We start from the raw sequence: 26,484 nt of genomic DNA, 5'->3' as shown, positions 1-26,484 counted from the left end.
ACAGAGTAGTGTTGGCGGTGCCGAAGGAGATGTGGGGTGGGGGCAGTGTTGTGGCAGACGGAGTGTAGGGGAAAGACTACGTGTTCTCACTGTGGCTGACCTACTGCGGTCATTGGAGCGCCTCCTGCACTGTATGCAGGTGGGCGATATGTTGGTGGTGCAGGTGACCTCCTCTGCCACCTCGAGCCAGGCCTTCTTGGTGGCAGAGGCAGGCCGCTTCCTCCCTCCCGCCGGGTGGAAGATCTCTGTCCTCCCCCTCCTCCTCACCCCATCTGATGATACCTGGGGTGAGGCATCATTAAACTGGGAGCAGCCTTCCCCCTGGGCTGCTCCATGCTGTAATTTGTTCTATTGGTTGCAGCATCTGTCAGTGGAGGACTGCCCCTTTAACTAGAGAGCCTCCAGCTGACAGATCGTACTGCGCATGCGCAGCCCGCCCGACGCGCAGACCAGCAGCGCGGAGCCCGGAAGAGCAGGTAAGTGGATCCAATTAGTGGGTTGCCTGCTACGATCGCGCGGGCAACCCACTAATTTCACCGAGCGTGTTGACCACGCTCCCGAAACCCAACCCGCCGGAAACCCGCAGGCCTGGTAAAATCGGGCCCCTGGTATTTATATCTTGATTATCTAAATAGTGGTGCACAGAAGGTGTTTCCTCTAATTTGCTGTAATTTTTGCAGCTTTCATTGATTTGCCTTAGGCTCTTTGGTGTAACAACCTACCTCAACACTCTGTCAGAACTTTGGCTGCTCTTGGGAGAATCACTGTTATGCTGTTTCTCATGAGATTTTGCCAGCTTCTCAGCAGCAGCAATAGGACATCCAGAAAGGCTGTGACAAAGAAAGCAGTAATTTAAGTTAGCTGCACTTTTGAGGACAGCTTCAAATCAAAATTTTAAAATTAAATTATAGGAACACAGGTGTGCATTTTGTGACTGGTCCTGTATGAACCCTTAACAACCTTGTACTAAATCCTTCTGTGCACTTTTTGAATGTAGGGATTAACCCATTCATTTTAAGTATGGATACAGTAACAGCACCAGACGGAAAATATATTCCTTAATTTCTAGAATACTGTGAATTAAAACACCTGTTAAACTATTTATGGTGCTGGTTGTATTCAGTGTTTCCCTTTATTCAGCAGGGTAATTATTAAGTCATATTCTAGGTTCTGTACATTTGACTCTATAACAGATTTTAGAAACGTAATGGTAAAAAAAGAACTTGCATTTATATAGTGCTTTTCACAACTTCAGGATGTCCCAAACCACTTCACAGCTAATTAAGTACTTTTGAAATGTAGTCACTGTTGTGATATAGGGAAACATGGCAGCCAATTTGCACACAGCAAGGTCCCACAAACAGCAATGAGATAAATGATCAAATAATTTGTTTTAGTAATGTTGATTGAAGGATTGATATTGGCCAGGACACTAGGAGAACTCCTCTGCTCTTCTTTGAGCAGTGCCATGAGATGTTTTACGTCCTCCCGAGAGGGCAGACAAGGCCTTGGTTTAACATCTTATCTGAAACACAGTACCTCCGTTGATGCAGCACTCCCTTAGTGTCAGCCTAGATTATGTGCACCAATCTCTGGAGTGGGGCTTGAACCCATGACCTTCTGACGTCATGGTGAGTGTGTTACAACTGGGCCAGGCTGAATCCCAAGGCTTGACAACCAAAGTTACTGCTCCAATATGCGTGTGCGAATGTTGGGTGAGGACAAGATCAGGTTCAGCTGTGATGCTTTCCAGGAGGCACTGGACAGTGATCAGGAGCAGTTGATTTCTCCCCCCTCCCCTAACCCAGAGGCAGTGAGGCCAAATGTAACCTGGTTGAGATGAGCAAAGTCAGCACAGGCTGGGAATGACACATGGGACCTTCCAGTTCTGCGTGGCTCAGCTTCTCACTGGATAACTGCATTGCATGAGCAGTGCAAATGAGTAGTAATGAGTCAACATAATGAGAGTTCCACCTTGGCTGGGGTGTCAGGTAGCAGAAATGCCTCGAGGGATGGAAAACGGGCCAATCTTGCACACCTCCTAGCAACCCGTTCTGGGACAGTGAGTCCTGGAAGCAGGCAATCTGCCTCCTCTCTTTTTAAAAACTTTTTTGCCCTATTTAATGTCATTTTTCATTTCTTCCACTAACCAGACAACTTTACTTGGCTGAGAGGACAGGTGACAATGTGCTACCAGGTCTCTGCCTTCAGGTAGCTGTTAGTAGTTGCATGAACACAGTTTGATTTTCCTCCCTTGCTTTGGGGAGATGTCCAGCATTGCTCCCGTACCTCCTGCTGACAGATTAACCAAGACTCCGTGGTATAGTGCACTGGAGCATTACTGTGCGATGCCAGCTACTCGCCTGGCTCTCTAAATTAGGAAATTATTTGTTCAACCCTCCTTTCCCCTTTGAAAATCCAAAGGAATTGGCAGAAACTATTTTCCCCCAAGAAAATGGGTGCAGATTATGAAAATAATCAAAGGCTTCAAGGATAAATTTTAGCCAGATTTAACATCCATTCAAAAACTCTGTAGTACAATTGTTCTGCAGCATCTTTCACCTTTAAATGATTTTAAAGTATAATGAATCAGTTATATGAAGAAAACTTCCCTACCTCCTGTGTGTATTTCGGTTGCTGTTGACATGCCCCTGTCCTGTGCAGCCTGGTGTAGGACACTTCAGAACATTTTCGTGCATGGCAAGGACTGAATAAGCAAGTGAAAAGCAAAAAGTATCAAACACTAACTGCCTTTTTATAAGCAGTATCACCACTTCATGCAGGGGTTCAGATAAAGCTTGTAAAATGTAAGTTACTTGACAGATTATTTTTTGGACAATTTCTTCTGAGCTGTAGTTTCAAGCACCAAATCATAAGCATCGGTTAAGTGGTTATTCTTCATATATGAGTGTTGGCAGGCTATTTAACCTTGGGGGGAGGGAATCACAGGGGAATATGATTCTATCCTCACCCACTATCCACACACACAATTTTCCAGCAGGGGTCACTGGATAGCGATCAAGGGCAGGAACCCTGAATGATTTTTCTCTTCCTTGCTCAGGGATGCTGAGGCCAACTGTATCACTTCAGCTGCTGCTAACTCAGCACAGACTGGGAATTGAACCTGGAACCTTCTGGTCTGTATGACTCAGTTATAAGCTTATTTTACATAAAAATAAACCAATGAGGGGCTGTATGGTGCAGATTTAAATTAACTATTTTAAAATGCGGGAAGTTTTTACCTAAACAAAAAGTGTACAAGACAGCATCATATCTCTGTGTCAATCATTACTAGGATTGATTTCAACTAACCAAGGTATAGTAGCTCACAGGTAATATCATGATCTATGCAAATATTTCCAATATTGCGACTAATGCTTTATGTCTATCTAAGCTCATAAGTATTGATTTTATTTAATGGACCAGATAGTTCAGTTTATATGGAAAGCATGATCCTTTTCATTATTATCAAACATGTAGTTGCTGATTTAAGGCCACGTTTTCTTAAAGCAAGGCGTTGCTTTCACACAATTCATTTTTGATGTCATGTTTTGGATTTAAAAGTGATCTTATTATCAGTAAGTGAGCCAATAGTGACCTTTACACATTTTTTATCAGGTTATAAATAGTAATTTATCATGGTCACCCCAAACCCATCAGTAGTAGTAACAGAAACGTTACTTTACTAGACCTGACAATTAATGTCAGCAATGTTAGTGCACAAATACTTTATATGCTCATATCAAATTCCTCTGCTATTTTAATGGAGTCATGAATCCATTTATTTTAAATGGGTTAACACTTCCATTAAAATACCAGAGAGAATAATTTAATATGAGCACATAATGTGTTCGTATAACAACATTGCTAGCAATGATTTCTGGACTCTGTGCTGTTAAAGACACACAAGGGGTAATCTTACAACTTGGCACTCCTGGGGCAGAGTTTCATCTTCTGCGAGTGTACTTCAAGACTTTGGTTGTAAAACACCATGATTTTCCATCCAGTAAAAACAACAGACGTAAAATCATGCGCCCAAATAATGTTATGTGGTCCTGGCAGGTGAAACTCTGCGCTGGGAGCACCAATTCGTAAAATTAACTCTGTTTAGTAGTGCTGTGAAGTTAAATCAAACAAGGGTCAATCTCGCAAAAAGAAGTCTACTCACTCTCTGGAGGTATTTTATCCTTGTGCGGGCATCCAGAAAGACTACGATGGTGTGGATACAATCCTGTCACATGACCGGTGCCATCACAACCAGGGGTAGGGCACTTGATCTCCCTCTTCTCAGATCTTGAGGGATCTATACAACAGTGTGTACAGAAAACACCAATACTAAGAACTCCTTTGTGTGATCCCTGTAGTTAGCTTTTCCTCGGAGGTCACATGAAGCTCATGAAGTACAGTTTTGTGTCAGCTGCAGAGAACTGTAGGACGAGCTTATTCCCCTGTCACATTCACTATCTCTGCTGCTGGTAAAGTACTAAGATCTGTCTGCTTTACTGGTACAGGTTCTTTAAAAACAAATTGTAAACTAAACCAGTGGATAATTTAAGCAAAATGAAGATCACATGATCGATTCACATGCCGAAGGTCATTCGGCCGTCTCATCCACCCAGAAAGACCCTACAGTTTCCCCCATCACTGTGCAACTGTTCCTTAAATGATTCTAGGGTTTTTGCCTCCACCACTCTACCTAGAAGTCGATTCCATATGTTGACCATGTGTGAAGAAGAGCTTCCTGACATCAGTCATAAATATACCTTTTACCAATTTGAATTTGAGTCCCCTTGTCCTATTATCCTGATTTAATTTGAAGTAGTGTTTAGGATTGACCTTTTGTATGCTGTTTATTATCTCATACACATCTATAAAGTCCCCTCAGTCATCTCTAAAGCTAGGTAAAGTTGTTGCTGATGGATTTTAAAGTTTCATTCAAGTTAAGTACAAAGACATTGAATTAACTGTATGTTAATGAACATTTGAAGATACATTTTAAATGATAATTGTTTCATACAATCTTCATTGAACAAAATGTAATTCAATTAAATATGGAAAATTACACGGGTTGCAGTTGATTATGGTTGATAATGAGGGTAAAAGCCCATTATTCCAATGGTGTGAATTATAATTCCACTATTCAGCGATGTGAAATTTTAAAAAATATAGTTCATTCCAGCAAATTATTACTTAATGGTCATTTCAGGATGGATTTAAATCTTAAAAATGAATCACACATGGAATAAATAGACTATTGCATTATTCATTGGTATGTTACTGATGTTCTTTCAATTGTATCAAAGTCCCCTGGAATAATTTATTGTTCTAAATCAAATGGCATATCCTTTGTGCAGAGAATCTCTGATTCTGAAATTACTCCATGTAACAGTAACACTTAATGACTTTGTCTGAAATTCCTCTCCGCTATTTCAGCAGTGATGCTACCCATTTATTCTAAACAGGTAAATGACTCCATAAAATAGTGGAGTCAGGAATTTCAGACAAACGTGTTAAGTATTTGTACTGTATCACTGTACCTCAATTTCAGGGCCTTTGATTTTATTTCTCCTTACTTGTCCTTGCTTGCTGAACACTTTGGCTATTGCTGGTTTACAGCAGCAACAGTATTTTGGTACCTCTTCCAAGAGGTTATTTTCACGTTTAATCCTGATCAAGAGTGGTGATAGGACTATTTAACCATGGCACCCCCATAGATAGGCCAACGTTTACAGCCAGACTTTCAGCAGGGGTCACTTGATAGAGATCAGAATCAGGGACTCTGGCAACTCTTTATCCTTCTTATCCTGCATGTGCAGAGGCCAACTTTTGCCTCCCACTGCCACCCTAACTGAGATCACTGCACACCAGGGATAGGAACTGGCCCTTCCTTGGCTAAATAGCAACACACAATGCATTTAACCAGTGAGTCATCCTGTGGACTATCAGCTGGATACCTTGGGGTAGAGTTTCCGCTTTGGGCGCAATCGGGAAATTGTGTCTGAAATTGCACTGGTTAGGTTACAGCTCAAGTTTCCAATAAAATTAATTTGCATAATCACAAACGTAAAATCTTCCATGAACCAGCGCAACCGGGCAGCGTAATAGAACATAATTTTTTTTTTCTTTCCATTAAAAAGTATTCATTGATGTACGTAAGAGTGGTAACCTGGTGTAGTTTTATTAATACAGCTGAAAATGGGTTTATCACAAAAAAAATCATTTTTAATAAGAGTATCTAGTCCTTCACCTTTAAGTAACCTGATTTAAAATCACTGAAAATGACTTAAACAAACTATACTGAACCATTTACTAGTTTCATTGGTGTACACTAGTCAGTTTCTTAGTAAATTAAATATTCTGTGATATGTAAAAACTTTTAAAACGTGCCTGCTAGTGCCTGTGCGCCTAAGAAAATGAGTGCAATTTGAAGAGCCTGCCCTAATCAGCGGAATCTTGCAATTTCGACCTGGGGGCGTGTTCAGTTATGTGGGCAGAGCCCGATTCGGGCGAATTGAATCTTAAACCAGCGTAAAAGATCACGGTAAACACGACTGAAATTGTGTTTGTGCGTAACTCACTTACATTTAAAATTCCCCGATCTTTTGCGCTGGTTTGTACCAATTTTGCTCGGATTGCGCTGATATTACTGGCGGAAATGAGTGGAAACTCTACCCCCTTATAAATAACAAGTCACTTTTAAGTTCTCTTCATCTTTGACAAAAGTAAAATACCAAAATGCTATAATCAATTGCTGTTTCTACAATATTTTGTGTTTTTAAACTGCACAAGGTTGAATAATTCAGAAAAATGTTTCAATGTGTTTAATAGCTCTGGCTTCAGTGCTAGCACAGCTGCAGAGCATGTATAATTTTCTCAGTGTGTGATCAGTTATTTTCTGCATACGGTGCAGCACTTTTTATGCTCAATGTGGTGGAATAACAATGTACACTGCACTGAAAATTAAATTCATGTACATAGAATAATCAAGTAATTGTCATCCAGGCTACAGCCCGCCACTTACCTTTACTATAAAGGCTCTTCCTGATGGAATCCAAAGATTTGTTTGGCTTGTCTTCCATGTGGATATGCCTCATCTGTTCCCCTGATATCCTACTGGGCTCTCTATTTGCATCTTCTCTCTTCATCTTCACCTGCTCCGCTTTCAGGGCAATGGCCTGCTCAAGGAGCCCAAGATTTCCTTTTGTCATCATGTCATAGATTTCTGACTCTTCAGTGATTGCAGACTTTGGAGCTAAACTCTCGCTCTGATCAGTGCATTCCTCCAGATTATCCTCTGCAATTGCCAAGCTTTCTGACTTTGGTTGTCCTTCACAATGAATTTCCTGTTCTGTCTCTTGTGATATCTGCACTATTACTTCAGCACTGTCCTTGTATTGCACATCAGTGGACTTGTTCTCCTCCTTGTCAGCCTCATCAAACTGATGTTGGAAAACAATTGTCTGCTCACTGCAGTGAGAGGAATCAGTAGTGTCCTTAAATTCTTTACACTGTTGTTCATTTGTTTCATCAGCAGATGGAAGCACATTTTCGACTGTGTTTTCTTCAACCGAGTCATGATCTTGGTCAACTTCCTTTTCGCATTCAGAATCTTCAGTCACAGTCTCACTTTCTATAATTTCCTTCCCAGAATCACTTTCCTCTTCCGTTGCCTCCTGATGCGTGCTGTCTTTTGCAAAAATGCAAGTCTCAGTAGGTTGTGACTCACTGTTACTTGGCTTTTTATCTGAGAATGAAGGAATGGCGGTATCGTCTACTATTTTGCCAAGATTTAGAAGTGATTTGGCAACTAATTCCTGATAGCTAACAAAATCGTCCTTTCGAGTGCTGACATTCTTGGCTCGATCCTCCCAATAATGCCTATCATCGGGCCCTTTAAGCCTTCCATCTGTAATAAAATAAAATGATACAAGTTCAGTTTCCATTATAACTGTGTACTTTCAGAAGAATAGCCCAGAATCTTATCATTAAATGTTTTATTACACTATACTAGTTGATCTCCTGTGGCATTGCTCATGGGAAGTCAGATGATATCAGTTTAATAATGATAGGAGTGTTACATTAGATAGCACACAATATATTATTTTCGTTACTGAGTTGAAAATGTTTAAAACGACCTGTCCCTTTAAAGCCCCATAGTCTAACTGCTGCAAATCCTGAGGACAATTAGAGAAATTAGAGTTTGGTGAATGAAGTTTTCAGATTCCTAGCTGTCTACAGATTTCTACCTCCATATCAGAAGAAGCCAGTATCAAATGACTCTTTCTTTCTTTATACTTTTGGCACTTTGGAGTGTGATGTTCAAATTGTGACAAATGTGCTTTTCAGTCCTCAATACACACTGTGATATTTTTCTACATTAATATAATAAACAGATTTACGGTTTTGTTTCCGAGGATACCACTCATCTCTTGAATAATTTTTGCAGTGAAAAATGGACCGAAGTTGATGACTTCAAGAATTTTCTTTACAATTCAGCACTAAAATTTCATCAGATATTCTTAAAGATGCAATATGAAATGAATACAGATTTATTTATTATACTAGCAAATCTTCTGTGGCATTGCTGATGGATTGTCTGGGATCTGGACCACAGCTTGCCCAGTTGCTAAAATGGAACTGTGTTTAGCCAGGCCTGTCCCTTTATGGCCATTGCTCAAGTACTCCACAGGAGAAGAGGTCTAACTAGGCAATTCCAGGTAATTGCAGCTGCTTGTAAAATACTGGCTCCATTTCAGAAGAATCCAGCAAGGTTATTTTGTAGCTGTAGCAAAACAGAACATCTGGATTGTGACACAGCTATACACTAAACTTTTATATATACTACCAGGTGTTGTGGCATTTATCATGGTGATCCAGAGGTTTGTTTATTATGTTAAAGCATATATTCAAATTAATTGTAATATTTTCTGTGGATTTTGTTGAATTATACTGCACCTGGTACTGATTCAGTGCTTTCAATTTCTTCCATATTTTTTTCTTCTTCCGCCTCTTCTTCTATTTCTTCTTCTACTTCAAGTGCTTCTTCCGATTCATCTACAACCGACTCCTCCTTTATCTCCAATTCATCTACTCCATCACTATCTCCATTATAACCTTCATCCAAAGCAAGTTTCAAAGGATGGGATTTCCTTTTGGTTAAAGGTTGATCGGAATCAGTGTCTTGTATTTTCCTTTTCTTGGCCAAAGGGCAGCCTTGTGAACTTTTAATAAAAAGACCATCATTTGAGAATTACTTGAAAGACACTTTAATTTTTTTAACATAGAAATTTGAATATATTCAAGAACTTGCTTTAAATGGATTATTCAATTATTCCAAGTTTCTAAATATTGAATGAAAGTTGCCAGTAAACTCAGGACCTGAAATTACACCATGAGATATAGCATACAAAAATGTTTGTCTGAAACTACTCTGCTATTTTAGCAGAGGCGTTTTCCCATTTAGAACATACTAGTATCTCATGGTGCAATTATCTTTAATTTTGTAAAAATAAAAAAGGTTTACCTTCTGTGCCGTGCATATTTTCCACTAGCATGACCTGAGCCGTTACATCCTGGAGTAGGGCAGCTAAACAATAAAATTATGAAAATGTCAACACTTTTGCTCAGTAGAGCACAGAACACAGTATTACATGGTTGATCTCTTCACTTTGTTAACTTGCCTTTGGGGGTGGCAATACTCCTGTCAATAGTTTTAATGCAAAAAGAGGTGTGAGTATAAGATGGGATTTCTCATTTCTGTGTCCACACTAGCCTTGAATTTATGCCATGGGATACTGGTGTACAACCGTTAGTTTGAAATTCCTTTACCATTTTAGTGGAAGTGTTAACCTATTTATTTTAAAAAGGGTTGACACGTCTGCGAAAATAGAAGAGAATGGATCTTCAGACGAATGCAAGAAGCATTCGTATGTTAATATCACCCTGCTACGGCCAGTGACTTTTTCAGTAAAATTATGGATGGTGTGAATGTCACCTTCTTTATTATAAAGAAGAATCAGAATTTAGAAAATGCTACATATAATAACACGGAATATTCAAAAATGTGTGATAAATAATCTCAATTTTTTAATCTTTTATTTTCAGTATTGAAAATTGTTTCTTCTTAAGAGCCTGATGTAAAAGAAAAGCCATAAGCTTCAATTTTGCCACTATTTTGGTTGCCAGTAGACCTACAGTTTTGAATTAGTGCCCACAGATACCAGTTATTTACATGGCTTGCAGTATTAGGAGATATTTTATATGGTTTAGCTCTAATGTTGTTTTACTTGGCTGTTAAAATTGTACTTTTAAAAGCCAATGTTCCAAGGCAAATTGATTACCTTTGAGGTTGGAGCTGCCCTAATTTTTTTTAGTAGTCACATCAGACTTTCCAGATGACAGTGGCGATCTGTGACATGGCTCTCTTCCCCTGCCGTACCAAATTACTGCATCTCCCCAGATTGCTGTTTGATTTTTTGTTTTGGCAAGGGATTCTGCTAACAAGATAATATTGCCAGATTTAAAACGCCACAGAATAAAATCTTATAAAAGTATTATCAGAGAAACTGGACTTTTATTGTTTCTAAGTTTCTTTTTTCTTTCCGGTGTTCAGCACCTTTCTTTGTACGTATAATAGATTTTTTACCCTGAGAGCAGATTACATTTTCCTAAAACCATACGGGGTAGTTTTTTAACTAACCAAGTGCCCAATAGTGCCAGCAGAAAACCCAGTCCTTTTTGAGGGCCAGACCTCATTACCATGCCGCTGGCAGGCTGCAGGCGCTAAACGTGTGCCCGCTGAAGCTCGCCGGCTCTGGGGTATGCAATATTGGGCAGCCGAGTGGGCAACGTATCCAGCTGCAATGTAGGTCCTGGGGTGGGGAGGTGATCGAGCGGTGGTGGGGAGGTTGGAGCCTAGGGTGGCAGTGGCCCACATTATTCTTGTGGAGCCCAGAATGAGCATGCTGGATTGGGAGTGGGAATGAGACCGTGAAGTTTTCCCCATGATTATCAAAGTGCTATTGCCCTATTTCTGCCTGGCAGGGCCAGTTAAAATCTTCCCACGTCTATTCAGCAAACAATCTTACTGAGTCTTAAAAAAAACATAAGCTAAAATCCAACTGAATATTAAGAACACATCGTACCTTACATCCTGTCCCACAGGCTCCACGGGTACTGGGCAATTTGATGAAAAAGAACAGTGAATAACCATGACACGGTTTTAACAGCTGTTTAATATCAAGCACAAGTGCTAATGAATCATCATATAATATATCGTAATATAATTGACATTTAAACTTAATCATGCAATAACATTTCAAACATAGAACCACAAAAGTAACACTGAAGTACATTGATAAATCTATGTAATAGGTTATTTCTATACAAAGCAAGGTGGCAAATGCAGTATCAGTAGATATAAGTTATATAGTGTATTATAAGGTCAATTGTACCAAATTAAAATGTACCTGAATTGGTTATTGAACTTGCAGCAAAATTATTGCAAACCTGCATCATTCTAGTAAACACCAGTTGGTGATTACCAAAATATTACAGGAAATGAAAGGTCACACTTACTCCTGATTCCCTTTGAGCGGGTGCGCAGCCTCTTTTCATCAACATCTTGGTTCATCTGTAAAACCAAAAATTGTAGTTAACGGTCAGTAGTTTTAACTTCCCTCAAATATGTGTAGCTTATACTATGACTGATCACGTCGGTCCCCAAAGACATAATAGAGAAATGACTGTGGTACTTACTATAGAAACATAGAAAATAGGAGCAGGAGTAGGCCATTCAGCCCTTCGAGCCTGCTCCGCCATTCAATATGATCATGGCTGATCCTCTATCTCAATACCATATTCCCGCTCTCTCCCCGTACCCCTTGATGCCTTTTGTGTCTAGAAATCTATCTAGCTCCTTCTTAAATATATACTATAAATTATTATGGTATGAATATGTAGCATACTCGTACCAAATTCCTCTTTTCACTATTTTAATTGAGGCATTAACCTGTTTATTTTAATCTATTTATCCACTAAAATAGCAGAAAGAGCAATTTGATACAAACAACAGCAACAACAATTGCATTTATATAGCACCTTTAACGTAGCAAAACGACCTAAGGAGCTTCACAGAGGCGTAATCAGGCAAAAATGGATGCCGACCCAATGAGAGAGATATTAGAAGCGGTGACCAAAAGCTTGGTCAAAGAGGTGGGTTTTAATGAGGGTCAAAAAGGAGGAGAGGTTGGTGGAGAAGCAGAGGAGTTCAGGTCGCTCATTCCACAGCTTGGGACCTAAACAGCTGAAGGCATAGCCGCCAATGCATAAGACATTCGTATGATAACATCATTGATAGTGATTTCCAGGCTATACTCCTCAAAGTAACTGTGATGTATTTAAGACTGGTTAATATTTTATATTAAGGACAGAAAAATGCCACACCGTATTACCACATCAGCAATAACAGAAAATGCAATTAATTTCTATTTTTAGTCTAAATTCCCATTGGTAGCATGATTTGCACTTACTGCAGTGGAGCAGGTGTGGGATAGGCTGCAGTTCTATTTATTAGGCTTTCAATATACAGCACTTCAGCAATCTCATGATCTCCGAGGCTTTTTTCACAATAGACATATTACTTTTCATTACAGAGGCCTAAGTTCAGCTAAACTTCTGTTTAGCATTTTATTCACATACATTTGGAATTTGGCAGCTATGCAAATTATCTGTACTATGACTTGACAATTGCTGCTTTCAGCAAATAAATTATTAAAATAGATGCCACATAAAACTCTAATGTGTAGTACACATGATCTTCTAAATTTATATATATGTTGATCGGGCAAAAACAAATAACAAGATGGTATTCCTTCCCTGAATTTTAATGGAAAAGAAGCTGTGAAGGTTTTAGAAAGATGGTTTCTAATAAAGGTTTTATACTGAAGCACTCTGTAGGTCATAAGTGTTTATATGTGCTGCTTTCTACAGAAAACGGAATCAGTAATTTGAGACCAAAGACTTTCTAGATTATAGACACTCTATGGTCTTTTAAGTTCTGCTACTTTGCAGGAAGTGATCTATTGGTTTAATGCTGTAGCATCTCTTCTAAATTAGCTTACGTATCAATTCTGTAAATTTAACACGAATCAACTGATTTTCTTTCTGTGGGTGGCTGAGGGAAAACACAGAAAAAAAATAACATTGAGATTAACAAAAGATACATTAATTAAAGTAAGGCACCAGGATCACGAATTTTAAACTTTCATAATTTTCAGTATGCTGTAGTTCCACATTATGTGCTTGGGGTGGGGGGCGGTGTGGTGGGGGGAGCTGCAGATGTAATACTGTTATATAATCGGATTGTTATTCTGAATAAAACTCTAAAGCAAGTTTGTGGAGCAGATTGATGGGAATTGGGCATATTATATGCAATATATATACTATACATTTTCATATTCACAGCATTTAGAAGCCAGATTGCATCAGTAGCAGTTGGGACCTTTGCGGAGTTCCACGATTATTTACAACATTACCACAGCAAATATATCACAGAGAGTGGAAACCTTTTTTGTCACCTTGGTGTGTTTGTTGTGAAGGCTACTGGGTGTTTCACAAGTGCTGAGCTTTTCAGTACTTCCGTGAGTCCAAGTCTGATTCAGCAGCTCACCTCTAAATTCATTTTCTGTGTGATTTAAAGTAAAACAAGATTTAAAAAAGAAACCAGCACAACATAACTACTCAAAAGACAATTTGTAGTCAACTTGAACACATTCTGAAAACTTGCCAAGCTTCATAAGAGAAAAATGCTTAGTGTATGGTGAGTAACATGCAAACTAGCTATTTGGCCATCAGTGGCACAGCTGCTACTCTTATGAATCCTGCATAATATTAATGAGATCACTCATCTCTTTTTAATTATTCTTCCAGCTCATTGTACAAATGATTGAAATAGCATTTTAAATCTATATCAAGCAATAACATTTACTAGTAACTTATTCACATCATTTGACAGTTGTGCGACTAAATTCTACAACACACATCTCTCTATTGTAATTGTATTTTCTAACAAGCAATGCAGTCATAATTCAAAATACAAATGTTATAGAACAAAACAACTTTACAATGCATTTGAATTTCTTAAGCTGAAGAGCTTCAAGAAAAAGTTTGCTCCATGTGTAACTGTGTCAAAGTTGGTAGGTTGGTTGCTGTGCTAGTTGTTTTTCAAACTGCTGGTGGTAGAAAGTAAATTTAATATTTTTCTTTGGCGAGTTGGGTGTCCGACACATGCAGAAACCTATCACCATGCTTAAGACTCTAAAAAAAAAATGCAAGCTATTGAGAAATCCACACAGGTAGAGTTTTTGTTTGCCCAAGATGGAGTGAACAGTTCTCTTGCAGTACGGACATACCCCACTTACCCGAATCCAGAAAGCTTAGATGCACGTTGGTAGAGCCAAGGTTTAGGGACATTCAACTGTGCGCAAGGATACTGTTGAGTTTAGCAAGCTAAAATCATGCAACATTCTAGCATAGAGCAATGGTAAGCTTCCTGCTGCATCCCCAACCAGGAGCATCTTATCACTTAAAAGGCATTGACTTGCAGGGTTTTCTGGATACAAGTGGAAAGAATCTCAGTCCTCAGTGACAGGTCTTCCTTTCCAGATTTCATGAGTGAGGCAGGCTGTCTGGTCAATCGTTAACAGTGTCTGGAGTACTGCAGACCTGCCTAAGTTTGGTACTGAATTACTGAGTGTGCCACAGATTTCTGAACTTCCGTTGGCAGATATGTCACCTTGGAGGCACTACCACCCCAAAGAGACCCCACTTACCTCCCCCTAAGGAGGATAGTCACGAGCTGGTCACTGGACAACAGATAAGTGCGGGTGTGAGCCCTCACTAACTGGTTAACAGGTGCCAGGGGATCCTCAAGAATGGCTTGGTGAGCAGCAGAACTCCACTATAAAATGTATGAATATATTGCCACCAACACACTTACCACTGCATGGATACAAACCATAACTAATAGAAGGATGGTTGCATCAGTTGGAGACGTGCAACATCTGCATCAGTTGTTTGTCTTTCCATAACCTAATCATATATCTGTAGGTAACACTTTCCAGCAGCTGTCATCCCAACTCTCAGAGTTTTCTCATAAGCTATATGACAGACAGCTCCCTTCAGTGTAGTGGAAGAACATGCACAAAGCATCTTGTGATGTGCCAATCACCTTAATGTTCTTGATTTCCAAGTTCAGGGCTGCATACCAGGCATACTCATCCCCAACTGTTTCATCCAGGTCTTCATGTGAGGAACTTTGGCAAAGAGGCATGTCCATTGTGAGGCTGGCTCCTCCTCAAGGGTACTCAATGACAGGCAGGCCAAGGTTGGAGCTTTCCCTCCAACTGTTTCCCCTTTTGGCTCAAATACATGGTACAGCTTGATCTTGGAATTCACACGTGGGACAGAGTAAACTCTTCCATTTCAGATCTAGGAGTTCTGAACCATGAGGGAGAACAGTTTGGACATGTCTTATACACTACAAGCCTAAGTTGAATTGGAAGAAAGACAAGAAAAATCAAAGTGCTCCATACCACTTTCTGGCCCTCACTGACAGATCTGCTTAATGAGCTGACTAACCAAGCTTTCTTGTCTATCCAGTATCTGCAGTGCAAAACTCAATTGCAATGTTTTCTTCTGCTTTAATCAAAATGTTATTTATATAGCTCTTCCTGTAAAAAGTATTCAAAAAGCCCAATATTCCTGTTTTGTGTTTTTTTTCCCAAACCAAAAATGAGCACAATTATGAAGAATATTAAAATGGCAACCCCACTATTGCTCCAAACCCCGACAGAGCTGCATGATATGGCTCAGACATCAGTAACTGTGGTTTACTGGTTAAAAATCATTGTAACTCTAATTATTTGCAATTATAAATAAGGGAGTATTATCAGATAAATACATATCAGTCAAATTGCAAAGAAAAAGAAAACAATTTAAAATGAATTCTTACCGGTTTCACATTCAGTACCTATTCAACTAAAAAGCACTTCTAAAGTAACTGATACAGGACTCAAGCTTGCTTTTTGTTTTAGATAGTTAAACTGAGAGGTCACCTGATAGCAGCACTGCACTCCTACCTAGATATTGCCAGTTCAAATCTCAGCCCGGACTGACATTCAAGCTTGTCTGAAATGATTGAAGCTGTTTCTTTACGATGAAATTTCAAAACAGGTTACTGATTTCCTAATTTTAAAAATGTTACTCTCACTAGGAAAAAAAGTGAGACTTGACAGGTCGACAGTAACTGGGGAATTCAATGGGGCACCAAGTTTTTCTGCATAGAAAAATGAACATGTTTTTCTACTCTATTTCAGCAGGCTAGTTTCTATTTCTTGTTTGTTTTTGTCATTCTTTGCTGTTACTCTGGACCATTATTCTATTAAGTGACATCAAATTCTATGTTTATTTCATGGGATTCTGTGTTTTTTTTAATTAGTGTTTTGGGATCACATCCCATGATTCAATACATTTATAATTTAGCTCCATTGGTTTATGCTGACTAATAAAGTCAATTCCATTTTTCTTACATGGGATTAAACAATTTTCAGGGATTTTTTTTATAGTTTTGTTTTGGAATTGTATCCCTCAATTTGATTCATTTTCCCATGAATCCCACAGATCAGTGGATGCCGGTAACTAGCAAAATTATAAATGCTTTTCCCTTCTTTAATCATTGCAATTACCTCAACAGTCATTTTTCATTTAACTGATTGTAATTCTATATCCAGAATCTGTTAACTGATGTATCTTATAAAACAATCAGTTCTCCGTGTGGATTGCTCAGTATAAATGTATAACATTTACCCAGAAGTAATCTAATATGTTGGAAAAGCAAACATAGTATTATTGTTTTTTTTCAAAACACTATCATACTATCAGTAAATGACCTGCTAAACATGGAACTCTACAATCTCCTCCATTTCATGTATAATCGATGGACTATGCTGTGTGTATAAATAATCAGATATTTTTCTCTTTACTTATTTTCCCATGTGAAAATCTCCACAAACTTTTTTTTGCTCTTTCTCCTCTCCAGGGTAAAGCACTTTTCCAGAAATCACTACGTATATACTGCATATGGTTAATTTCCTGGGTGCAGCAGCAATCTTGCCTGCAACCCCATCTGTTATTTTTCCCAGAAAACAGGGAAGGAATAGGACACAGCTGATAACTACCTCCTGCACAGATGTGTGCACCAACAAAAATTAAACAAGCTTTGGTTTATCGATTTTTCTGAGCATTTAACTCAAGATCTTAAACTTCATGTTAACAATGTATTACTCCATATTCTCCAATCCTTACCCTACCTATTAATAATATATTTTACTCTCTGACTTGATATTAGAACCAATTCAGTATTTTTGATTGTAGTGCAAAGGTAAGGTAAGTTTTTGTAAAACATGCAGCATATAGATGTAAAAAGTGTTTTTGTTTTGTACCTGACTGAATCCATATTTGCTAGAAGCTTTAAAATGCATTGCACAATGTATGTTAGGTCTACACGGCCTTTGAGTTGCATTTTAAGCATAATAAGTTATATATACTGCAATAATAAATAGCTAATGACGATTTTTGAGTCTAGATCAGTATTCAGGATGGTTTCATCCATGCATACAGTCCCCCCATTGTGTAACATAGTTTTGGCACACATATTGATTTACATTTTAGAAATTTAGGGATACAGACATCTGAACTAAGCTAAAGCAGATACTTACTGAACCTTCAACTCCAATTAACAATGCACTATACCACAGTTCACTATACCACAGTCACAGCCAAAGTGCATACACAATGAAACACACGACTGCATGCTATAAGCTTTCTTATCTAACGATTGGTCGTTAGAGATTAGATAAAATATACCACTTACATATATGTAAATACAGTAATTGTAGCTTATTTTTTTTTACCTTGTTTTTCTTCAAAGTTGTCTACTTGCTATTAGCCTCCACAGTCCCTACTTTACACTTTCAGCAGCCAACATCAGCAAGTTGACTGACAAATTGGAAGACTTTAGATGTCAGTGCAATAAAACACAAACAATTAACTTATGCTTTTGGAAGTTTTAGGCTAGCTTTTGGAACTATGACTTTGAAAACCTGTGCTGGGCTATACAACACTCACTATAAAACTGGAAATATTGCACTTTGATTTCATTTAAATAAATATAAAATGCTGTGACATTTAGTAGAATTTATGCAGTATTAGCCCTGAGACCAATCAACACTGTACCAAGATTTAAGGCACCTTAAGTTGGTTGCACAGTCTAACTGAGATAAACGGTGTTCAAACCGTTCTACAGTTTGCTTGCTCTGATCAGTATTAAAGTATACCCCTGCACATGCACAAAAACTATAAAATCAAGCTCCTTAGATAACTACATGACAGACACACAAAGTATTAATAGAAGTTCCCTAGGTTGTCACATTTACTCTGTGTGCATAGTGTATGTGTATATATGTATCTAAAAGTTACTATGTTCAGCTAGTTGAAGTTTTAATATATATAAAAAAGCTTTTACAAGCTGAACATAGTAACATTTATATACAATCACTTGATCAAATTAAAAATAAATGACCAATTGCATACACATTTAGAAATGAATCCTTTGTGACTCTTCTCGTGTTCTGCAGATTTCAATTTGAAATGTGACAAGTGTGGTGAGGTTAAACAAAGGCTTCCTGCTGACTACACTTACATAAACCACGTGATTCCTTTCTTGCAAATGTAAATGGCTCCTTTACAGCTTGCTGGAGATATACAGTACAACACATGTTTTACATCTCATCTTGTATTTGAATTTTTTTTAAACAGTTGCAATGTAATTAGTATTTCAAATTAGAATTGAAGGGTCTCAACTTTATTAATACTCAAACAACTATTATAAACTTTACATTGTTATTTTCTCATTGCTGTATATGTGTAAAGCAGTTACAGGACTTGTACACTACTGTTAGTGAAACATCCCTTTTGTATAATAACCTTTTTAAGAAGGATTTTCTAATCATGCAGCCCAAAAAAGACAGCACTAAAATCCCTAAAAACAAATTCACAAATTAAGTGGTTTTAGGAAACAATGTCTTTGATTTTAATATAACAAATGCACAGGCGATTGAGAGGGAATAATGGGTTCACTACTTTCAACTGCAATGATAGGATTTGTTTCTCTAGGTTGAGTTTTTTTCACCGATTATTGACCATGCTCTCTGGAAAGCAAGGAGCTGCTTGAAACAGCTGTTCTTTTCTCACAGCTAATTGCTTTTTTTCCAGGTCTTTATTAGCAAGTCACCTGTTCCTGTCACTGTGTAATCAATGATAGAAATCAGCTCTTTCCCACAAATCATGCAAACAAATCAGTGCAAAGCAAGTCCCAGAGAACGCCTATCATCAAATTATCTGTCGGCATTATAAACATTCTATCAAATGGCTTTGAACTAAAATACAAAACAATTAGGAGCTTGGAAGTATTGTAGCTATTTTACATTGAGCAAGTCTTTCACATAAAAGTAATTTTTGTATTTTTAATACGAGAGCAAATCACTACAGCACTTAGCTAGAAATTTGCACTTCATTAAAAAACAGTAAACTAATGGGACTTACAACTTAAATCATGCATTTTTCTGTGAAATTAATAATTTCGTATTGCATGTTTGAGAGAATATGTGATTGCAGTTTATTGGAGTGTGTGAAACATCGTTTAAAGTTCATGTGAAAAGTGAAACTTTAAGGTATCAAAATAAAATTGGAGTAGTTAACTAAAACTTGTAATAAATTATATTACATTTTATTAATAAACGTGTTAATTTATGCCATATTACAAAGCAGGAACTGCATATCAACTAAATTAGGTTTTTGTGTGATTGCATCAAGATTTTTGTAAATTCAAAGGAATTTTTCTTTTGAAATACTACAATATAAACTCAGAATCTTTTCATTAATCCTTATTTTAACAGACCTTACTTTCCTGCCTAAAATGCACAGAATGAGTTTTCCAGGGGCAGGCACCCAAAGCAGAGAACACAGGGAAATAAGGAGCAAATCCAACACCGGAACCAAAGGGTTATCTAAGATCCTGGCTACTCTGTTTTTGTTTGAAAAATAGTCTCATTGGTAGACCTTATTTATCAAATGTAAAAGTCCCCTACAGAAAGAACATCAAAAAGTCACCTTTGATTCTGCACCTATGTAACTTATCACTATGTTACTTAGTTTTTGTACCATCAAAAAAGCCTGATAGTTCAAACAAAACAAACAGCTGACATATCAAAACGGCACCACAATCCTTTTTTCCTTGAGAGTGCACAGATCAACTTCATCGAAAGGGTAATTCTGGAATTAGTATGAGTTAGTCATTGTTTCCAAAATTAAAATAACCATATGGAAGATGATGATAATGGAAACAGATGAGGAAAAGGATGTTCACAAGATGCAGCTAAAGTGCTGTAAATTCAACCTGAAGTGGCTTCTATTGACAAACAGATCAGCTGTGTCCGTACAAAGCTCAGAGAACAGAAGAGAAGAGATTCAACAATATACTGGATGTAGCTGTAAATTAAGCTCTCTCCAAGCTGTCCCAGTTAAACAAATTGTTTCTCCCAACAAGGCAGGACAAGCAGTTTCAGTTATATTTATCAGACTTCAACAGAGGGCAAGAACACAAGCTTTGTCTTCCTTTGTCAGTAGGAGAACATTAATATTGACTTACCTTTTCCCCACAGCTATTGTCCACCTCGGTGAAATGACATCACGGAAAGCAATAATGAAATCTACAGCAGGGGCTGGGCCACGGCAGTCCACAACGGAGCATGAGACATGTGGTGGTTGAATTAAATATTTGATACTCCAGTGTGTTGTATAAGCCTGCTAAAGGCTGTGTGTCATTTACTTAATGACCAGTCTCATTAGTTAGATGGCAGAGAAGGCTTGATGCATTTTCTGTGTAAATACACTACCCATAAACCCTTGGGGTTGCAATATATCTGTTTACTCTATGAGGAGAAATGAATTTACTGTATACTATCTAATAGGTGGTCCTTGAAATTTAAACATTTCAGAACTATAGTTTCAAATATTCTTGTACCTACCATGTAAAATAAGAACACTACACACTACTGGTTAATGCGTCCAATCTGATTAAAATTTAATGGATAAGATTACTTACTTCAATTTATGCTTAGAACTAAAAGGTTGTTAATGTCACAACTGTCAACCTCCCTCCTCCAACCATACTTATGGTAGAGTCCTAGGATTCCTATTAGAAACACTGTAAGCGGCCCAGGATATGACAGATGCCCTAGGTTATCAAAGCTACTTCCTTTGTTGGCTTCAAACCTTATTAGAGGCAAAGGACAGCAGCCATTCATTAAGATCATTTGAGATTTGCATTCAAATGCCATTTTCTATCTCACTTTACCAGGTTGTGCATATAGTAAGCTTCTACAAGCCAATCTCCTCTTGCCAAAATTCTATTAAATTCTTATCTCAAAGCACCAGGCTGTATTATACATTGCACTTCTTTTGTTATGCATTATGGCTGAAATCAATCAGCAGTGTCTGGTGTGGATCAGCTGTATCATGCCATTTTTAAAAGAATAACAAAGAAACAAACAACCTAGTAGCGACCACAGAGCATTAAGCACAAAAGCAAGCTTCAACCAAAGGACACCTCTAGATGCATAAAAACTTTGATTTCCTATGATATAGTTTTAACCCACATTAATACAACTGACTGTGCAATTACACAAATGACTGTTGGAACGACAGCACTGAGAGACAATGTACAATTTCATACAATAAAACCACATTTAGGAAGGAATTTGAAGTGAGTCATGAATTTAAATGAAAATAATTACAACACAATCAGTAAATAGTATAAATCTATCTACTCAACTAGAGATTTGGCTCTGGTTATGTTCAAGTTTTTTTTAAACTAGGATCCCTAGAAGGGAATTTCTACAGACACCTTGGACAGCTCCTTTCAGTCTATGAATGATCAGTATAGGACAAAGACATGGTTCAGCACTTTAGTCAGCTTTAGGAATTTCTACTTCCTGCACAAAGTTCAATTTGCTACTGTAAACATAACTTTAATATTACCAAAGAGAAAGTATAAATATTAATATTCTTCAATTATTGAAGAGTTATAATGAAAATACAGTAGTTTGTGAAGATTTGTTGAAAAGATGCAATGTAATTACAAACTTTTCAAAAACTCTAGTTACCTGAGTTTTTATTTGTTTACTTAAGTATTGTACAATTATATCAATATAATTTACAATAAATGGATTAACACTTCTGTTAAAATAGCAGGGAGAGCAATTTGATATGAATATGTTATGCAGTCATACAATAACTTCACCAGCAGTAATTTTTAGGCTTATATGTTTTAAGTCAATAGTTTATAAATGGAGTTGTACTCATATCTTGGAAGGTAAAACTTCTGTGCTCTGCTGATCAACTCTCACTAATTTCCTACCTTTCAAACTGGATTTCCCCAATCTTTTTTATGATAACGTAGCTAAACATGAAACTTTTACATAATGTTATAATATTAACTGTATAAGAGACTATACATCTCAAAAAACAAAATTATTCTATCATTGGTGTTAAAAATATTTTATTGAAAATATTGGTATGAAAATGAATCCGCTTACTGCTGAACTATTTTCAGTTTCTACGACTGCTAAATGGAACTTTTACTCTGAACAAGTTCCAAGTTAAACTTTTTGCATAGTCAATTAAGGTAGATCCTTCAATTACCAGCTGGAAGTGAATTCATTTTTCTTGTTAGTTTTACAACAGATTTTGAACCTATGCAGATGGGCAACCCTAGTTCACCAGACTACAATTAGTCCTGTTGTATGCTGGATGCAACTGGTCAGCATTAATATTGTATACGTAACAGCTGAGCATTTGGAGTGAAACCTGCCCATGGCAGACCCTGGCAGATGGAACCAGCATACAGAAACTTTTAATAAGCCTTCAGGCTAACATTGTCTTAATGATCCCTGTCAGGGGCATATCAGAATCACAGAGGAGACAAAACTTCTTTGTCTGAAGTCCCAGAACAATATTATATCCTTTTTCTTTTTCAGTACATAAAGATTAGTCTTAAGGAAACTAAAGTTTAAATTTTGCAAGGCTCCACTGCACAAGATTACAGAATCTAACACCTTGCAGCGTAATCTAATATACTCCAAACTGCACCCAAAAATGAAAAGACAAAAAAAAGTATCAGGAAAATATCATTAAGAGACTATAAAAGACTGCAATAAACAGATCAAAAGTACATAGTTCATTTTGCACAGAACAGTATAAAAATAAACTAGGAATATTCCCTTTAGCAATTGCAAAAAAATCCACAATTAAATAGGGGAAATAAGTACAAATGGTACACTGAACAATTACGTTTGCTTAGTTTAAATCCCCACAGCTTGTCCACGGCACTGAATTCTCAGCTCTGTTACAAGAGAAACGGCTGTAAGGAAAGTAAATGAGTTATATTTTGTACAAACCAAGAAATGTTCCACACAGCTTCATTCTTGCTAGTCTCTGTATATCTGGAAGAACAGTACAGAAGTGAGTATCATTCCTGGAAAGTTACTGCCAAGTGCATACAACTTATCAGTTGAAGGGGCAGCGCTGCCTGACAGCTGCACCAATCACAGCCAATTTTGCACATAATTAAAATTCAATGCAACACACAAGAGCCAATCCTGTTGCAGCAATGCTGTGTACACAACACAATTGTCATTCAAGATGAATACAATACAAAAACCTATACTCAACCCCACCATATACGTAAAAACTTCCCTTCTCCTATATTGTTGTTTGTTGATTTTAGTTTTACAAAGGGCTCACATGGCAGCTCCCCAGGATATGATACACACCATAGTTAAATGAAAAGTCACCACACTCTCATTTTACATCCCACTTTACGTTAGAATATGAACACCTTACCATAATAGAGTTACTTCTGATTTTCTTCTTAGTCTGTCACATAAAACACAATAGCATACAAACATCTCAAAAGAAAGGACAAGTCGGATCTATGCAGCTATATTTCTAGTTGCATGTTTTCTGTGACATATGTCCTGCTAAATAGATGCTAGCTTCACTTCATTTAAATAAGATGGAATTGTACTCCTCTACAACAGATGGCTCAGGAGATAATGATGGCTGAGCACAGGAGATTGAATGGCCCTGACTCTGTTGCTATGGCAGAAGCTAAATGTGTAATGGATGCAGCGCTTATTAAATTTGCTAGCTCCGTGCTTTCTGCTTCCTGAATGAATGAGCTCAGTGAAAGAGGTATGGCCAGCTAATGTCTCTGGATAGCTTTTTTAAAAATCTCATAACACCAGATATCTTTTAATATTATTCCCAAAATCTAAGGGTCATTAACCTATTAACTTCCCCAACCCCTCAAGGCCTTTTACCCCTGCTGCACACATACTGTACCCTTTGACAGAGTAACTTAGCAGACCTACAAGAAAGCAGAAGTGCCGAAAGGCATTGTAGCAGTATTTGCATGCATTTGAGGCATGGCAGGGAGACATCAAGCCCCCTAACAGGCTGTGTAAATATGAGCCCTGGCAAAGAGTAAATACAGACAGCACTCTACAAACAGAGCCCAATTACAATGACAAAAGCCTGCCACACTTATGGGAGGAGCTCCCTATCCCGGACCACAAGCCACTGAGTGAGCGGCATACTTAATAGGCTTTCTACAGAAGCCTGGGCTTCCATTACCAGCTGTCACTATAGAATATCAAAATGATCCAGACTGTGGATTTAAGGGCAGCCAGTGAAAGGGAGCAATTAATACAAAAACAAATGAAATAAACACAATTTACTGATTGTGTCCAATGATAAATCAAAAGAGACTAAGAAAATTTAGTTGGTCAAGGGTACTACTCAAATCAGCACTTTACAACGTACATAATAAAGCACAGTACGAGTTTAACATGGCTTTGTGGGCAGAAACTGTCACTTGCTGTATAACTGTGACATGTGTATTTAGTACACTTGAATAGTTTAGCCATTTCTGTATGATTTAAAAATGTCAAAAGTATTTTATCAACAGTTATTTATAAAAAAGATACATAATTTTCCATGGAGTATGCCCATTGAATTTTCTTCCCCACTAAATATTTTTTGAATTAAGTGCAGTGAAAGCATTTCTTTGAATAGCTTGTCTACCTTTTTAATGAATATTTGATTTTCTAAAAGAACCAAGCACTGCAACAGCAAATAAATTGCTGCTCCCTAATAGAGTAAGTGCACTGTATTTTCAGAAAATTACCAGTGTTTAGAAAGAGCCAAACTTTGCTGCCAGTTCCATATAAAAGAATGAAATTGCTGCTGTATTGGTTGTAGTGACACATAATCTGTTTGATAGTCTTGCAGTTAAGCCCCATAAATCAGCTTAGCAGATGTCCTAAAGTAATGTGGCACACTTCAGAGAAAAAATTGCATTCTTTTAAATTTCAGTCATGGAAGAAAGTGAATTAAGACTGTCAGCCTGTGAGCCAATGACAATTATTCCAACAACGTCTCCTTCCTACTAACCTCCGCCTCCCATCCCCTCCCCCCGATAAAACCCAGAGCAATCAGTACAGATCAAAACATAATGCCTCGCCATGTGTTCATCTTGGGTTTTAGGATTACCAACTACAAGCAAGGGGGAACCCCAGGGAAAATAATGGCTCCAAATGAATGGTCATTGTCCAGCCACCTGGACACCCTGAGTCAGCACACTCGTGTACTACAGGGGATTTAGGTGGCCACACATGCAACTCTTAACTTTAACTGAGCCAGAGATTTTGGCATCTGTATGCAAATCACATTCTGCCATGGAGTTTGGTGTAAAAGTACTTTATACAGAGGTGTTCTACAGAGCTAGTATTTCAACAGTTTTCATGTGTGTGTTTGCGCTGCAGCTTTTTATTCTCTATGCTGTATTTTACATGTAATGTTACTTTTCAAGTTTTTAGTTTCATCCTGCTTCCCCTGAGACAGCCCTTTTTTTTCTACCAGCATTTCATTTCTGAGTCTTATTTTTATACTGTTCCTTTTTCAGATCTCTAATTTATTCAAATTCTTAAATGCAGCTACCAGACTTTTATCCATTTTAGCAGAAGGCACTCAAAATACAACATGAATTATTCATCACAACTGTACTGAAGCCAGCTCCTTCTCTAAAGTGCTGTGTTCTAATGCACTTTCGGGGTAGAGCTATAATTTTTTTCCTTTAATGGTGTTTTATACCCCTAAGACAATAACTAACAATTACTGTAATCACAGAAGTAAATTAAAAAACATGAAAGTTAATCTTTGAACAAGTAAGCTGTTTTAACTACAATTAAGTAAAAATACTGAACTAAAACTTACATGGTTTTTACCTTTAATCTGTGATTTTCA

The 26,484-nt window shown here is 37.7% G+C and overlaps 1 protein-coding gene across 1 annotated transcript in view; it reads right to left on the bottom strand.

The window, feature by feature from the left end:
• LOC137335443 (myelin transcription factor 1-like) overlaps positions 1–11,632 on the bottom strand; it is a 44,784-nt gene extending 33,152 nt beyond the window's left edge. Inside the window, exons 1-8 of the mRNA XM_068000796.1 lie at positions 11,578–11,632; positions 11,145–11,175; positions 9,524–9,586; positions 8,956–9,221; positions 7,022–7,906; positions 4,169–4,303; positions 2,617–2,707; positions 723–830 (exon numbers count right to left, since the gene is read on the bottom strand). Coding sequence (XP_067856897.1) covers positions 723–830; positions 2,617–2,707; positions 4,169–4,303; positions 7,022–7,906; positions 8,956–9,221; positions 9,524–9,586; positions 11,145–11,175; positions 11,578–11,632 — 1,634 coding nt within the window. The remainder of the gene's footprint in view (positions 1–722; positions 831–2,616; positions 2,708–4,168; positions 4,304–7,021; positions 7,907–8,955; positions 9,222–9,523; positions 9,587–11,144; positions 11,176–11,577) is intronic.
• Between the last annotated feature and the right edge of the window lie 14,852 nt (positions 11,633–26,484).

This window comes from Heptranchias perlo, chromosome 19, assembly GCF_035084215.1.
Source record: "Heptranchias perlo isolate sHepPer1 chromosome 19, sHepPer1.hap1, whole genome shotgun sequence".
NCBI classification, from domain to species: domain Eukaryota; kingdom Metazoa; phylum Chordata; class Chondrichthyes; order Hexanchiformes; family Hexanchidae; genus Heptranchias; species Heptranchias perlo.
This window is presented reverse-complemented; position numbering and strand designations above follow the sequence as displayed.